This window comes from Chiloscyllium plagiosum, chromosome 20 (assembly GCF_004010195.1).
Source record: "Chiloscyllium plagiosum isolate BGI_BamShark_2017 chromosome 20, ASM401019v2, whole genome shotgun sequence".
Taxonomy (NCBI): Eukaryota; Metazoa; Chordata; class Chondrichthyes; order Orectolobiformes; family Hemiscylliidae; genus Chiloscyllium; species Chiloscyllium plagiosum.
Genome location: NC_057729.1, coordinates 54,216,919 through 54,234,806, shown reverse-complemented (window position 1 = coordinate 54,234,806; position 17,888 = coordinate 54,216,919). Strand labels below are relative to the sequence as shown.

Genomic DNA, 17,888 nt, shown 5'->3' with positions numbered 1-17,888 from the left:
GGAATTTAGCAGAGAATTTAGCAAAGGGGCAACTCATAAATCTGTAAAATTCTGGCAGGACTAGTCAGGATGAGATGATGTTCCCAATAACAGGGGGTCCAGAACCAGGGCTCACAGTCTAAGGATACAGAGTAGGCTTGAGATGAGAACTTTCTTCACACAGAGACTGGTGAGCCTTTGGAATTCTCTGCCACAGAATGTGAGGATAATAGATTAAATATTTTCAAGAAAGAGTTACATATAGTTCTTAGGTCTAAAGCAATCAAAGGTACTGGGGCTAAAGAGGGAAGAGGGCATTGAATTGAATGGTCAGCCATGATTGTATTGAATATTGGAGCAGGCTTGAAGGGCTGAATGGCCTATGTGTGCTCTTATTTCCTATGTTCCTATGATATGTGTCCTCCAACCCCAAATGGGCCATGAGCGAATTGTGCGTTCAGGTTGGTCTTTAACCAAAAGATGTTAACATGTTGTAAGAAATTGGTATTTTTAGCTATTTGTTCAGTGATATAGAGGACATTGTGGTAACATCCTTGTTTGCAATGATCAAGAGGAGATGTTTAATGAGATTGCTTTGAAGTAAATAAACTAGTTTGCAACATTAAGCACTGTGTATCAAAATAGATCACAGTTGGCCCCAGTGAGAATGAAGAATCTTTCTGGAGCCATGTCTCAATTTAATCTCTCTGTCTCTCCCTTGGTCTCTGTCCCACCACTCACTCCACTCTCTTCCTCCCAGCACTGTCCCTGGTCTGTCTGAGTTAAGCAGGCTGTGATGAGTGAGTTGATTGTGGTGGTCATGTGAAGTACCCAGTAACACGGGCTGCCAATTGGATTCTTGGCACCAACTCACAATAGTGAAGGTAGGTGCCACTCAGAGGAGATACATTTTAGAGCCAATGTGGTTACTGAGTTAATTTGTAGCCAAATCTGATTTTTGCTTGGCTTTAACTGCAATTTATTTTCTGCTCCATTGAATATTCATGTTTGACATATTATCGAAGGTCAGTGATGCCTTGACTGCAAGGGCACCACCAGAAAACCAACTGGACCTGCAATACTCAATATGGCACAAATCCCATATTAGTACCCATTTCTGATTGTCTGATTATTCAGTCCAATGCTACCTGCAACCACAGGACTCTACTACCATGTCCTCATACTGTTTATAGACCACATTATTGGCAGAGTCTATGTACAAAATACTAATGGGACTTAGTTTTGTGGGTACACAGCAACTGGGTGGAGTTGACTCTGGGTCCATGGAGTTCATCAGTGTCTGAATAATGGCATGGTTTGTGGGTTCTAAGTGAGACCGAAGAGGAAAGTCACAAACCCCTTCACAATGATAGGCTTCATAGTCCAATGGAGCAATGATCCAGTCATCCCAGCCCATCTCCTTGAAGTTCACATGGAGAGGTCTTCTAGTGCACCTTGGCTTGGCCTTCTTGCCTTTTGCTTGGCGGGATGTGTGAGGAGCCCTTCTCTTCCTCCTCTGGTTGAACAGGAATTCATAAACAGTCTTGTCATCCTGCCCCGATCTGGCCTTGACTTCGTTAAAGAACAGGTCCCGTTTTTTGGTCCTACCTGACACCAGCAGCAGAGCTTTCTCTTTGATATGGCGCCCTGCTCTGCCAAAACCCAAGCTTCTTAGATCCACTGCTCTTCCTCTGTCCAAGGCCTCCAGTTCGAGGCAAAGTTGAGTCAACGGCTGCTCCTTCCGGTACATTTTGAAGAGTTTCCAAATGTTAAAGACTTCCCATTTGGGCGCGTCCAAAATATCAACAGAGCAAGAGTCGATTACAATTGGCTTCTGCCTGTCTGTGGGGCACTTGGATATTCTGAGGTTGTACACAGTTGCTGGCGCTCGTTGCCGCCTCGGATCTGCTGGCCTTGTCCGCAGGATCCGCAGCTCAGCTCCTAGCAACCCTTCCTTTTCCATAGCGCTGATGTTGAAGATGTACTTCTGTTTTTTCACAAAGGTGTGGCGTTCATCTGAGAAAACAAGAATTGAATCAGACACTCAAAAGGAACAAGGAATATCATTAACATGAGAACTGCAAACCGTAAATAGCGTAGCGGTGATGACAGCGACCTGGAGATGATAATGGTGAGATCAAATCCCACCAGAACACTTTGAATCTATCAGTTTAAATTTACCTAAAAGTAATAAAAAAAATATTGACTTTTGAAAGAGAATTGGATAAAGTCTTGTAAAGGAAACAGGTTTGCTGGTCCATGGAAAAAGGACAGAGGCATAAATTAATTGATTCGATCTGTCAAAGTGATAGCACTGATTTAATGGACCAAATGGCATCCTTGTGCACTATGGAATTCTATGATTCCATCCCAATACCATCAGTTTTGAAGCCAAAGTCCTTAGTACTGAAATACACGACAGAAAGAAGATCAGAAATATATGTACTGATAGTGTCAGCCTTGGTTCTATAGAAAGACAGAATTGTTTCAGTACAGAGAAAGGCCATTTGGCCCATCATGTCTGCACTAGCTCTCTGAGCATTTTAACCCGCCATCAATCTCCTGCTTTTTGCTGTCACCCTTCACATAATTTTAATGTGAAATATTATCTTGAATGCTTGAATTGAGTCTTCAGGGTTCAGAGTTTACAATGTGCTCAGAAACTCAATGATTTAATCTACCCTGGAAGCCATGATGGGGAAGTGCCGGTGTTGGACTGGGGTGGACAAGGTCAGAAATCACATGACACCAGGTTATAGTCCAACAGGTTTATTTGAAATCACAAGGAGCGCTGCTCTTTCACCTGACAAAGGGTCTACACTCTGAAAGCTTGTGATTTCAAATAAACCTGTTGGACTATAACCTGGTGTCGTGTGACTTCTGACATTAATCTACACTAGCCCTTTAGTGTTCCAACACCAGGGTCATCATCTACAGAGGGACAGCCTTAGAAATTACCAAGTCTTGTGGATGAATGTAAGAGTTTCTAAGACAATATCTGGATGTCAAGGAGTTCTCTTTGTGCCTTAGCAGATGGCCTGGTCACCATCTCCTTGCCATACACAAATTGTCTGCCACATGTTTCTAAACTGCAACAGAAGCAAAGTTTGAAAAGTGTGTTATTGGCTGTAAAAGTGGCTGTGAGTGCACTCAGCATGTTTAAGCTGCCATATAAATAAGAGTCTTTTTCGTCTAAATCCTCCAATGTGTAAGAAATAAACAATTAGAATGGGAAAAAAAGTGACATTTATAATGCACTAGAAAGCTTTTTTGGGTCTGCTCCTATCTACACGCACCAACACTGGCAGTGTCTTATCAATCAACTCATGAACAAAATATGCAGGAAAGCAAGAAAAACAGCAGTGAGGAAAAACAGAAAAGGTGAAGGGGTAGTGGAAACAGAGTAAAGTAATAATAATTCAACCCAGATACTCATACATATCTAAAAAACACTGATTTTATATACAAGCATATGAATTAGGAACAGGGCCATAAGACCATAAGATATAGGAGCAGAATGAGGCTATTCAGCCCCTCAAGTCTGCTCCATCCTGTAACCCTGTGACCTATATCGATAAACATACCCAGAAAGAGTTTTGATGCAGAAAACAATTATTTGGAAAACTGAGTTGAAACACGAGAATGTGGGAGTGCTGCATCACATACAAACTCAAGAGTTAAGAGGTACAGGCCACTTGGCCCCTCAAAGAATACTTCTTACTTAGGGTACTCCATTTTCTTTCACACAATCTGGAAGTCTCTCACAAAAAGATGTTGAGATTGGGTATTATCTGAAAACTTCAAGGAGGAAAGTGGTGGGCATTGTTACATGAGACAGAACTGCCCTGGGAAGTGCTCGAATTCCACTGGACAACACAAAGGGCATTATGAATCAGCATCTCCATGCTCTTTGGTTTGATAACTGATTGTTCCTGGGCATGTATCATTGAATTATACAGCAATGCAGACAGAAGAAGGACATTCAGTCCATCATGTCTATGCAAGCAATAAGTGACACTTCCAGGTTTGCAACAATCAATCTGAACAGCAGAAAATAAGTGTGCTGTATGAATTATAGAATCCTCACAGTGTGGAAACAGGCCATTTGGCCCAACCAGTCCATACCAACCTCTGAAGAGTATCCTGCCCAGACCCATTCCCTTAACCTACACACCATGGCCAATCCACCTAACCTGTGCACCTTTGGATTGTAGGAGGAAACCGGAGCACCTAGCAGAAGAATGTAAACTCCACACAGACAGACGCCCGAGGCTAGAATTGAACCCGGATCCCTGGCGTTGTGAGATAGCAGTGCTAACCACTGAGCCATCGTGCTGCTTCATTGTGTTGCTGTTCTAGGCTGTACGGATCCAGGAGTGCCTGCATCATCACTCACTTCATTGGTCAGGGTTCCTGCTGAAACAACACTTAGCCTGGACAGAAAATTCACTCCAATGATATTGTACAGGCATTGGCTTGAACAGAGCATTGCCTTACCAACAATGACTGGAAATATGCTGCACAAATGGAGTGTGAAGTTGGGCTAAACATCTAGAAACCCCAATCAGATATGACCAAGTGACAGAGAAAGCTTGAGGGGGGGGGGCTGAATGGCCTGTTTCAGTTACTAATTGTTGTTTTCCTTTGTGTTCTTTAAAAAAAAAATTCAGTGTTGGGATATTAAGGAACCCGAAGAGAGTTAAAACTTAGGACCAAGACTAAAATGGTTAACTAAGCCCTTACATTCGAGAACATTGTGCATCAGGATGCCACCTTGTTTTAATATTACAGGAAGCTTTCCTTCCCCCGGCACATTACTCTACCTTACCTTCTGAATGAAGAGACACAATTTTCCTTAAAACAAAGTGTTGTCCCTTTGATACAAACTGCAATTATCCCTTGGCAATGGGATTGCAATTTCTCAGAGACAACATCAGTGATGATGCTCGCAGTCGGAAAGCTATTGGTTTCTTTGTTTCGTATCATTGCACATACTTTCTCCTCTTTGGGGGATAGAGTGGAAGAGTTGGACAGATCAGCAGGCTGATTATTGACCCAGGAAAACTGCTGCCCCAGCCCAGAAGTTCTGGAGAGAACTTAAGCTCAGAGCTTCTAGCTCAGAGGCAGTGGCGCCACCTACTGAACCACAAGACCGCTATCCCACTGTCTGTCAAAGTACAACTGAGGCAATCTCCGAACATTACACCATTCTGCAATCATGAACAAGTACAAGAGAATCAGAAAGCTGATAGCACGCTGTGAGGACGTCACCAACCACATGAACAAACCAAAGGAACAATGTAGAGTGTGTTGCACTGTGTGGGGCAACACTGAGCATTGTGTGCAGGCCAGAACTTCTCTGCTGTTCTTTGGCTGCTGCTGCTGCTATTACAATCCCCCAAAATGTCACTATTAAGATGTTTGCCACATGTGGTAAACCACAGTTCATGGTCTTCATGCAATGATCTGTTACCATGGGAATGCCAGGCACTTATCATAGTTCCACAATTACTTCAGTTTTCTTCACCAACTACAGTGTTCATGGTATATCATGAACTCTAAAACAAGGTAATTTAAACATTCAATTCCTACATTTAATTCTCCCCTTCGAGTCAACAAATCAGTCTTTGTGTACATTTTACCCGCTCGCCTATTTTAAGATTTGTCAGAATTATTCTAACTTTCTTTTCCAGAACACCAGAACTGTGGATTTCTGAACTTGCTTTAACCCCTTGTTCCAATGATGTACAGCTTTTGCAGTCCCTCCATTGTTTTTTTTTTGCTGTACCTCAGTTCCTCTCTGATCCATTTGAACCTCATGCTGTGAGGGCTGGGATATCTTGGTCCGTTCACCTTGGCTTCTCAAAGCAACAAACACAATCCCTGGAAATCTGACACAATTTGGTGGGAATCAAGGAGGATGTGCCTCAGGCCCCCTGAGCCTTTACCATTTCTCAATCAGGTCCAAGCTAATCTGTGTCTTAACCCTATCTACCTGCCTTCGTTCTGTAAACATTTATACTCTTACTCATAAAAACCAACAATCTCTTTTATGATATTTACAATTGTTGGCCAGCTTCAGCTTATTGTAGGAGAGAGTTTCTAGTTCACTAACTACCTTTTGTGTGAAGAATATGTCGATATTGACAACAATGATTTGGCGATAGTGGTGTCCCAATGTGTCTGCTGCCCTTGTCCTTCTTGGGGTATGTTTCTTAAACTAAAGGAATAGTCTATTCTACGAGGAAGACAGTGTTTGTCATTTGCATTCAGCTTTGAAATGTTAGCGAGGAATCTAACCCAATCTCTGAAAGGACTCACAGTGATCCAGTTCCTATGCAAGACTCCAACCTTAGCTAAGAGGGTAATAAGAGGAGCATTAAGAACTGAGGTGGGGACAAATGTCTTCACCCAGAGTGCTGTGATTCTTTGGAATTCTCAGCCCCAGGGGTTTGTGACAGTCACTCATTGCTGTCCATTCAAGACTGAGATCAATTGAATATTGGACACCAAGCTAATCAAGGGATATGGGGATAAGATGATAGAGAAGGCTAGCCATGATGATGAACCTGATAACAGTAAGTCAAACTCCTGCTCTTATTCCTGCCTCACTACTGGGGGTTAAATATCTCACTCCCTTTCTCTGCGGTTTTTGGGGTTAAAATTCCATTCTGTGATGTTTGTAATGCGGTGGCTCCCACACTCATATGAAATTTAAAATGAGCACTTTTTTCCACTCAAGTGATGCAAACAAGCTAACCAATCACCCAATGAAATGTTAACCCCTTTTTGTATCATACATTCCCCACTTGCTGATCATCAGGTTCATCCTTCAACATACAAACCAAAACTTTATGCAACATTCACTTGCATACAGAGTAACCCAGAAAGCCAGAGGGCATTGCACTGAACACTTCCATTGGGATAAGACCAGAGGAGGTAGAAACAAGGGGTGGCACGGTGGCTCAGTGGTTAGCACTGCTGCCTCACAGTGCCATCACCTGGGTTTGATTCCAACCTCGGGCGACCGTTTGTGTAAAGCTTGCACATTCTCCCTGTGTCTGTGTGGGTTTCCTCCCACAATCCAAAAGATGTGCAGGTCAGGTGAACTGGCCTTGCTGAATTGTCCATAGTGTTCGGTGCATTAGTCAGGGTAAATATAAGGTAGGGGAATGGGTCTGTGTGCATTACTCTTTGGAGGGTCAGTTGGGCCGAAGGGCCTATTTCCATATTGCAGGGATTCTAATCCAATCTTAAAAAAAGAGTATGCCCTTTGGCTGTTTGACCTGCTCTGCTATTCAATAGAACCACAGCTGATCCAGCGTTATTTCCTGTTCACTGAGGAGAGGAATGAGCTGAAATCTAGGAACTGATCTCCTGTCTGACTGCTTTAGTTGTGATGCACTGCTGGGTCAGGGTGAGATTAAACAGCACCAACATCTTGCCTTTCAGGAACTATTAGTGTCACTGATCCACAGAAAGAGCAATAAGGACAAATGATAAAAAAAACGTGTTCAAAGTGGTAAGTTTAATTAAGTGTCCAAGAAGGGCACCATTACAATAACCACGGGGGACTTCAATAGGTAGGCGGACTGGGAAAATCAGATTGGTAGCGGATCTCAAGAAAAGGAACTTGTGGAATGTCTACAACATGGTTTTTTTTGGAGCAGCTTGTGGTTGACCTCACTAGGGAACAGGCAATTCTGATTTGGTGATGTGTAATGAGGCAGACTCGATTTGGGAGCTTAAAGTGAAGGAACCCCCTGGGAGGTAGTGACCATAAAATTATAGAATTCACCCTGCAGGTTGAGAGGGAGAAACTGGAATCGGATGTAACAGTGTTACGATGGAGTAAAGGGAACTACACAGACATGAGGAAGGAGCTGGCCAGAGTTGATTGGAAGGGGAGCCGAGCAGGGAAGATGGTGGAGCAGGGAAGATGGCAGGAGTTTCTGGGGTAATTCAGGAGGCAGAACAACAGTCTGACATAGTCATACTCATGGAATCATACCTTACAGGGAATGTCCCAGACACTACCATCACTGTCCCTGGATATGTTCTGTCCCATCAGCACGACAGACCATTAGAGGTGGCAGCACAGTTGTATACAGTAAAGAGTTGCTCTGGGAGTTCTCAACATTGACTCCGGACCCCATGAAATCTCATGGCTTCAGATTAAAGATGGACAAGGAAACCTCCTGCTGATTATCACATATTGCCCTCCCTCAGCTGATGAATCAGTATCCCCTCCATGTTGAGCAGCACTTAGAGGAAGCACTGAGGGTGGCAAGGACACAAGGTTTACTCTGGGTGGGGGATTTCAATGTCTCACCACCAAGAGCAGTTTGGCAGCAGAATTACTGATTGAGCTGGTTGCGTCCTAAAGGACATCACTGCTCGACTTAGTCTGTGGCAGGTGGTGAGGGAACCAACAAGAGGGAAAAACATACCTGACCTCATCCTTACCAATCTGCCCGCAGTATCTGTCCATGACAGTATCAGTAAGGGAGAACACTGCACAATCTTTGTGGAGACAAAGTCCTGCCTTCACATTGAGAATACCCTCCATCATGTTGTGTGGCACTATCACTGTGCTAAATGGGACAGACTTCAAACAACTCAAGACTGGGCATCCTTGAGGCACTATGGGCCATCGACAGCAGCAGAATTGTACTCCCGCACAATCTAACCTCATGGCCTGGCATATCCCCCACTCAACCATTACCATCAAGCCAGGGAATCAACCCTGATTCAATGGAGAGTGCAGGGGGCGCATGCCAGGAACAGCACCAGGCATGTCTGAAGATGGGTGGTGTCCTAGTTCAGGATTCTCTGAGGGTAAACATGTAAGTTCAGATGGTGGTTACGAAGACAAATGTAATGTTAGTATTCATTTCAAGAGGGCTAAAATACAAGAGTAGGTGTGTAACTGCTGGGGCTGTATAAGGTTCTGGTCAGACTGCACTGAGAGCAGTATTGGGCCCCATACCTAAGAAAGGATGGGCTGGCCTTGGAGGAATCCAGGTTTACAAGAATGATCCCAGGAGGTGAAGGACTTTTCTTATGAGGAGCGGTTGGACTCGATGGACTTTAGAAGGACGAAAGGGATCTGATCGAAACTCACTGAATACTGAGAGGCCTGAGTGGAGTGGAGTGGACATGGAGATGTTTTCATTTGTAGGAGAGACTAGAATGCAAGGGCACAGCTTCAGAGTGAAGAGGAGACCCTATAAAAGTGAGATGTAGAGGAATTTCTACAGCCAGAGAGTGGTGACTCTGTGGAACTCATTGCTACAGAACGTTGTGGGGGCCAAGTCATTGAGTGTATTTAAGACAAAGATAGATAAGTTCTTGAGTATCAAGGTGTTCAAGGGTTACAGGTAGAATGGGAGTGAGAAACATATCAGCCATGATCAAATGGCAGAGCGGACTCAATGGGCTGAATAGCTAAAAACAATGACTGCAGATGCTGGAAACCAGATTCTGGATTAGTGGTGCTGGAAGAGCACAGCAGTTCAGGCAGCATCCGAGGAGCAGTAAAATCGACGTTTCGGGCAAAAGCTCTTCATCAGGAATAAAGGCAGAGAGCCTGAAGCGTGGAGAGATAAGTGAGAGGAGGATGGGGGTGGGGAGAATGAAGTCCACATTGGTGCCCTGGGGTTGAAGTGTTCCGAGGTGGAAGATGATGCGTTCTTCCTCCAGGCGTCTGGTGGTGAGGGAGCAGCGGTGAAGGAGGCCCAGGACCTCCATGTCCTCGGCAGAGTGGGAGGGGGAGTTGAAATGTTGGGCCACAGGGTGGTGTGGTTGATTGGTGCGGGTGTCCCGGAGGTGTTCCCTAAAGTGCTCTGCTAGGAGGCGTCCAGTTTCCCCAATGTACAGGAGACCGCATCGGAAGCAACGGATACAATAAATGATATTAGTGGATGTGCAGGTAAAACTTTGATGGATGTGGAAGGCTCCTTTAGGGCCTTGGATGGAGGTGAGGGAGGAGGTGTGGGCGCAGGTTTTGCAGTTCCTGCGGTGGCAGGGGAAGGCTGATTCTCTAGTTCTGCTCCTATGTCTTATACTCTAGATAGTTGAATGTAACTACACAACAAGTAATGTTGATGAGCAAATGTGTCAGGTACACCTTCCCCTCTTGCTACTATTTTGACACCTACCCATTTGGAAGAAGCAGCTTAAAACCTCTATACAGATCGCAGGGGGAAATGATAACAGAACTCAGTGTAATTTTCAGATCATGATAAGTGCTGTTTTTCTCATGGGAAAGTTCCCTATTAACATTCACTGCCAAGGATCACACATGAAGACATTGGGACTGACTTGGTAAACATATAAGTCGTTCACAGTAACCTCAACAGAAAACAATGGGAAATCGTGTAAAGTCCCACACAGAAATTGTACCTCATTGCTTTGATGTCCTTTTTAAAAGACAAGATTGAAAATTGGAGAAAATTGTGAAAAAATAATGACTTGGGAGGCATTTCAGTCTGCGCAGTAATTTAGAACATTTTCTTGTCACTACCTCCGTAATTCTATTTAATTGTTGAACATTGAGGTTTAAACAATGGATATTGGGAGTGCTCTTAAAAGAACTTGGCTGGAGGAATGGCTGAGGTGCGTCTTGTTTGGGAACTGCACTGACATGAATAAAGTACACATTAAACTGAGAATCATTAACCCAAAACAGTTGTCGCTTCCACCCTGAAACATCATAAAGTTCCCTCCTTCTCTCTGCCTCACCAAGACTCATCCATAACTTCACCAGCTTCAGATCTTGACGCACTTTTCCTTCCTGCTAAGCTCTCATTAAATGAATCCAAGACAGATGCTGAAATTCAAGACAATGCTTTTCCTTGATTGTAGGGAAACTGTAGAGATTGGAACAAGGTTAACCAAGTGGATTTCATTGAGTATGCGATTCCCTGATTGGCGCTATTAACTTGGGCCAATCAGGGAGCCCTGGCAAGGGTCTCAGGGATTTTCTTCACTCCAGGGACTGGCTCTGAACTAGCTGGTCAGGTGTATATGTGAATAAAGGGTGACTTGGTGATGGGACACTGGCTTCTGTGGAGTTATTTCTGAAACTGAGAACAGTTTTTAATCCAAAAATGTTCTTACACATGACTGAAAAGTGTTTCTTCTCCCCATCACCAAATCTACAGAAAAAAACCCCATTGACAGAAATGCAAACTATCAAAAAGTGAGGGAGAGATAGGGATCAGGGAAATAGAGAACATCAATCACTAATGACAATGCTATTTACCTAATCAATTAAATCATCTGCCAAATTCTGAATTCCACCCAGAAACCATGAAGATTTACACTGCAGTATACTCATTAACTGGTGTTCAGTTGTGGTTGCAGTGTGACTATTTCTCATCAATATCACTTTTATTATAGATCTGTTTATGATTTCACTTATCATGGAAGAAAGCTTTTTTAGAGCGTCATAGTGTTATACAGTACAGAAACAGGCCCTTCGGTCCAACTTATCCATATTGACCAAGTTTCCCAACCTGAACAGTCCCATTTACATTTGTTTGGCCCATATCCCTCTAAACCTTTCCTGTCCATGTACCTGTCCAAACATCTTTTAAATGTTTTAATTGTACTTGCCTCTACCACTTCCTCTGGCAGATTGTTCCAACCACGAACCACCCCCTGCTTCTCAGGTCCCTTTTAAATCTTTTCCCTCTCATCTTGAACCTATGCCCTCTCGTTTTGGACTCCCCAAATCTGGGGAAAATAACTTGGTTATTCACCTTACCTAGGGCCTGCGTGATTTTATAAACAACTATGAGCTCACCCCTTAGTCTCCTATGTTGCAGGGAAACATGTTGCATGGGCGGCACGGTGGCACAGTGGTTAGCACTACTGCCTCACAGCGCCAGAGACCCGGGTTCAATTCCTGCCTCAGGCGACTGACTGTGTGGAGTTTGCACATTCTCACCGTGTCTGCGTGGGTTTTCTCCGGGTGCTCTGGTTTCCTCCCACAGTCCAAAAAAAATGTGCAGGTTAGGTGAATTGGCCATGTTAAATTGCCCGTAGTGTTAGGTGCAGGGGTAAATGTAGGGGAATGGGTCTGGGTGGTTGCACTTCGGCGGGTCAGTGTGGACTTGTTGGGCCGAAGGGCCTGTTTCCACACTGTAAGTAATCTAATCTAAAAGAAAATGTCCCAGCATATCCAGCCTCTCCTTAGAAGCCCATCAAACCAGCCTTCCATCCACTGACTTCATCAACACTTCCCACTACCTCAGGAAAGCAGCCAACATCATCACAGACCCCTCCCACCCCGGTATACTCTCTTCCACCCTCTTCTGTCAGAGAAATTTGATTATGTGTACAAACAGATTCAAGAACAGCTTCTTCCCCACTACTATCAGACTTTTAAATGAACCTCTTAAGTGTTAATGTTGATCTTTCTCTCTGCGCCTTCTCTGTTGCTATAACACTGTATTCTGCTATCCTGATACATTTTGTATGGTACAATATCCCTGTATAACACACAACAAAAACACTTTTTACCTGTATCTTGGTACATGTGACAACAATAAATCAAACTCAAACCCAAACCCAAACCCTCAGTCTAGACAACATTCTTGTAAATCTTTTCTGCACCCTTTCCTGTTTAATGATATCCTTCCTGCAGCAGGGTGACCAGAACTGTAGATAGTATTCCAAACGTAGGCACAACATGACATCCCAACTCCAATGCTCAATGCTCTGACCAATGAAGGCAAGCATGCTAAAAGCCTTCTTCACCACCCTGCATACCTGTGACATCACTTTCAGGGAACTATGCACCTGTACCCCTAGGTCTCTCTGTTTGACAACACTACCCAGGGACCCACCATTAACTGTCTAAGTCCTGCCCTGGTTTATCTTACCAAAATGTAATACCTCGCATTTATCCAATTTAAACCCCATCTGCTTTTCATTGGCCCATTGGCCCAGCTGAACAAACTCCTGTTGTAATTTTAGATAGCCTACTTCACTGACACTACACTAGCAACTTAGTTCTCATCTGCAAACTTACTAACTATGCCTCCTATATTCTCATCCAAATCATTTGTATAAATGATTAACAACAGTGGACCCAGCACCAATTCTTGCGGCACACCGTAAGGCACAGGTCTCCAGTCTGAATAACAACCATTTACCACCATCCTCTGTTCTATAGTCAAACCAATTTTGTATGTAATGGTTGTCTCTCTCTGGATCCGATGTGATCTAACCTTACTAACCAGTCTACCATGTGGAACCTTGTCAAATGTCTTGCTAAAGTCCATGTAAACAATGTCTGCCACTCTACTTTATCTATTTCCTTCATCACCTCTTCAAAAAAATCAATTAAGTTTGTGAGACATGATATCCCATGCACAAAGCCATGCTGACTGTCCTTAATCAGTCCTTGCTTAATGTCTTGCTAAAGTCCATGTAAACAATGTCTGCCACTCTACTTTATCTATTTCCTTCATCACCTCTTCAAAAAAATCAATTAAGTTTGTGAGACATGATATCCCATGCACAAAGCCATGCTGACTGTCCTTAATCAGTCCTTGCTTTTCCAAATGCATGTCAATCTTGTCTTTCAGGATCCCCTCCAACAAGTTACCCACCACTGACATCAGGCTTACCAGTCTACAGCTCCCTGGCTTTTCCTTGCAGTCTATCTTAAATAATAGGAGAAAGTGAGGACGGCAGATGCTGGAGATTGGAGCTGAAAATGTGTTGCTGGAAAAGCGCAGCAGTTCAGGCAGCATCCAAGGAGCAGGAGAATCGACGTTTCGGGCATGAGCCCTTCTTCAGGAAATGTTCCTGAAGAAGGACTCATGCCTGTATCTTAAATAATAGCCCAATATTAGCCCACTCTCCCATCCTCTGGGATCTCCCTCATGGTTGTCGATGATTTTAATTTGTACCAGAGTGTGGGCATCACGGACAAGGTCATTTTTATTACCTACTTCTGGTTGCCTTGAGAAGGGGATGGTGAACCCACAGCTTGAAGTGCTGCAGTCCATATGACGATGGTACTGGGTGAGATGGTCCATGGTTTTCACCCAGAAATAGCAAAGGAACCGTGAAATGGTCTATAACAGCATCTGGGGTGGAACATGGGAGCGATGATCAATGGATTCAAATCTACAGTCAATAGATATGCTCCATCTGTCCCCATAACAATATGAAACTCCAATGGATATGATGAACTCCTGTTAAGGACCACTTCAATGTTAAAATAATCATTCTTGTTTTCAAATCCCTTCATAGTCTCAGTGCTCCCTATCTCTAAACTTTTCCAGCACCAAATCCCTCTGAGATCTGCTCTCATTTTGGCTTCTTGAATATCTCCATCCACCTTTGGCATCCATGCTATCAGATGCCTGGGTCCCAGGCTTTGGATTTCCCTAGCTCGCTGCCTCTCTTTTCCCCCTTTACGATTCCCCTGCAAACCCACCTCATTGACCAAGATATTTCAAATATTCAGCAGTTTGAATCCATTTTCTCATCAACAATATCTTATCTTTAAACAGTGCTATAGTGCAATGAAGTGTTTCAATGTGCTTCCCTAGTTAGAAAATTAAGTGCGACACTAAGAGGATATTAAGACAGGTGACCAGAATCTGAAGGTGACCAACAGCTAAATGTCCTTTCATAAATGGCTGTAGTTCAGTCTGTGCAGCATGACTGGCTATGGGGCCAGAACGAATCACAAAGCATTTTTACAGACACAGAGCCATTAGAATCGTGAGCATGCAGTTCTCGAAAATTATGGTGGCATTAAGAGTTCTCCTCGCAAAACAATAAAAGGCATTGAGTTCAGTTCTGGTCACCACATTACAGGAAGGGGGTGGAGGCTTTGGAGAAGGTGAAGCAAAGGTTTACCAGGATGCTGCCTGGATTAGAGGGCATGAGCTATCAGGAGAGATTAGAAAAAACCCAGAAACAGAAACAGAGATTGCTGGAAAAGCTCAGCAGGTCTGGCTGCATCTGCAAAGAGAAATCAAAGTCAATGTTTCGGGTCTGGTGACCCTTCTCAAAAACTCGGGTTGTTTTCTCTGGACCAGCGGAGGCTGAGGGAAGACTTGATAGAAGTCTATAAAATTATGAACTGCGTGGCAAGAGTTGACAATCAGAATCTTTTTCCCAGCATTGAAATGTCTAACTAGGGGACATGCATTTAAGGTGAGAGGAGGAAAGTTTAAAGGAGATGTGAAGGGCAAGTGTTTACACAGAGAGTGAGTAGGACTCTGGACCATGCTGCCAGAGGTGGCGACAGAGGCAGATACGATAGGAGTGTTTTAGGGGCTTTTACATAAGCACATGGATATGCAAGGAATGGAGGGATATGGACCAAGGGCAGGCAGAAAGTATTAGTTTAATTTGGTGTCTTGCTTGACACAACATGGTGGGCTGAAGGGTCCGTTCCTGTGCTGTACTGTACTGTTCTGTGTTCTATGTAGCCACAGTCTCACCAGACAATAGGGTTACTCTCCAATTACAAACAGACGGAGACTGAGGTGAGGTAAGAGATGGGAAGGAGAATCCTTCATGGTAACCTTAGTCGATTGAACCCTTGCTGTTGGTATCACTCTGTATCACAAACCAGCTGTCCAGATAACTGAGGTGGTATTCATTTCCCACACAGAAAGCTTCCTCCCTCCCCTCTTCAACTCGACCCTATCAGAGAGATTGCTTTTGTCTGAGTCAGTGCTAACCTCTGACACAGCGGTCAGTTAAACCTTTGCCAACTTTTATAGGTGCGCCATCGAGAGCATTCTGTCTGGATGTATCACTACCTGGTATGGCAACTGTAACATTCAAGATCGGAGACGGTTACAGAGAGTGGTGAACTTGACCTAGACAATCACAAAGGCCAACCTCCCATCTATAGATTCCATCTACCAGGCCCGCTGTCAAGGAAAGGCCGCCAGCATTCTCAAAGATCCATCCCACCCTGGCAATGTTTTTCTACAACTTCTACAGAGAAGGTACAGAAGCCTGAACACACACACCAGCTGGTTTCGAAACAGTTTCTCGCCTACTGTTGTTAGAATACTGAATGGACTCTCAAAATCTTAACATTCGCCTGGACCTGTGTTTTTGTTTTTGCCACTGTTTACCTATTATTTACTTATTTATGCTACTTAACTCTGTGATCTGCCTGTATTGCTCGCAAGACAAAGCTTTTCTTAACTCTGTGATCTGCCTGTATTGCTCGCAAGACAAAGCTTTTCACTGTACCTCGGTACACGTGACAATAAATTCAATTCAAACCACAGTCTTTCTAATGGGGATTAGTTTAAAGAGGGGAGGAAGTTTATTGCGTGGAACATGATTATCAGCATGAATCAAATGGTCTACTTCTGTCTTGTAGCAAATGTGCTGCAATTGCAGGTGCAATGTCACTGCCTTCAAGCCTTCACCGTCATTGGGTACAGGTCTCATTGGAAATGCTGTGCACTGGCCAGTCAGGTAAAGTTGCCAAAGTCTTGTCAGGCCATGGTGCTGCTCACTCATTGGAAAGAGACAAAACTGGTGGCGGTTTAACCTTGGGGTTGGGTGGGGGGAAGGAGCTGAGAAGAAGAGTTCTTCATGGTCACCATAGCTCACATGAGGATTGACTACACACTGCTGGTGTCACCCTGTATTGCAAATCAACGCCCCCCCCCCCCCCATCCAACTGAGCTAACTAACTCCTACTGACTATGAGTCAAGCGAAGACTTAAGACACAGAAGCCCCTCAGTTGCCTGGCTTTGCTTCTGCTGTGGGTGTGGGATTTCCTCACAAACCCACCCTACAGAGAGGGACCTTGAGCAACACCCTGAGCACAGTGACCCTAGGGGCCAGACTGAGAGGAGAGGGTGACAACAAATCCAGCAGCCAATACCTGATGAGGGGTGCACAGGAGGATTAATGATTGTAACGTAATTGCTCCAAGCTTATCGGATGATAAATCCGCGGTTGATTGCCAGGAAATAACAGTCAGCATGTAACATAAATAGGTATTATACACAAGGTACTAAAATTTCCTGAAATCTGCTCTTAAAAAAATAAACCAGCTACAGTGCAGTCCACTGGGCCCTCAGGTCAGGAAGCCCCCTCCTACATCACTGCCACTACATACATCTATGAAAGCCAGGAGGTACACTGCAGCACACTGACAGGCAAACAACTCTGAAGGTATGAATAAGCATTCCTTCTCGTTCCATGCAAAGTGGGAGATATCTTATGTTCTTATCTCAGTTTCCATCAACCTACCGTTAATGACCAAGCCTTCAATGACCAAGCTCTGGACCCTAAGCCCTCATTAAGCCTTTGGGCATCTTTCTCTGCCTTAAAAAGTACTTAACATTTTAAAACGTGTTTTTTTAAAGCAACTTTTGGTCATGTGTCTTGCTTTAATCTGTTCAAGGTGCAATGTTTGAGTGGAACAAGAAATGAACTTGTTTTCTAAGAACCTCAGCTTCGGTTTGTGACGTTTACGTTTTATTGGATAATAACATGAAATAAAACAATCAAACACGGAGTCAAATCCCCACACACAAATACAAACACACACACCCTCACACACAAACACACTCTCACCATCACACAGCCTCACACACACACACACACACACTCACCATCATACACAAACACACACACACTCACCATCACACATAAACACACCCTGACGCACACACACACTGTCATGTGCATACACTCCCTCATCAATACACATACTGTCACAGATACACACACACACTCAGTGGTTAGCACTGCTGCCTCACAGCACCAGGGTCCCAGGTTCGATTCTAGCCTTGGGCGACTGTGTGGAGTTTGCACATTCTCCCCGTGTCTGCATGGGTTTCCTCTGGGTGCTCCGGTTTCCTCCCACAGTCCAAAGATGTGCAGTTCAGGTGAA

At 44.1% G+C, this 17,888-nt stretch overlaps 1 protein-coding gene across 4 annotated transcripts in view; it reads right to left on the bottom strand.

Annotated features, from left to right (window-relative positions):
• Positions 1-496: 496 nt before the first annotated feature.
• Positions 497-17,888, bottom strand: part of gdf5 (growth differentiation factor 5) — a 75,062-nt gene continuing 57,670 nt past the window's right edge. For all 4 annotated transcript variants that reach the window (XM_043710863.1, XM_043710862.1, XM_043710864.1 and 1 more), the window contains one exon: positions 497-1,995. In XM_043710863.1, coding sequence (XP_043566798.1) covers positions 1,124-1,995 — 872 coding nt within the window. In that variant the 3' untranslated portion in view covers positions 497-1,123. The remainder of the gene's footprint in view (positions 1,996-17,888) is intronic.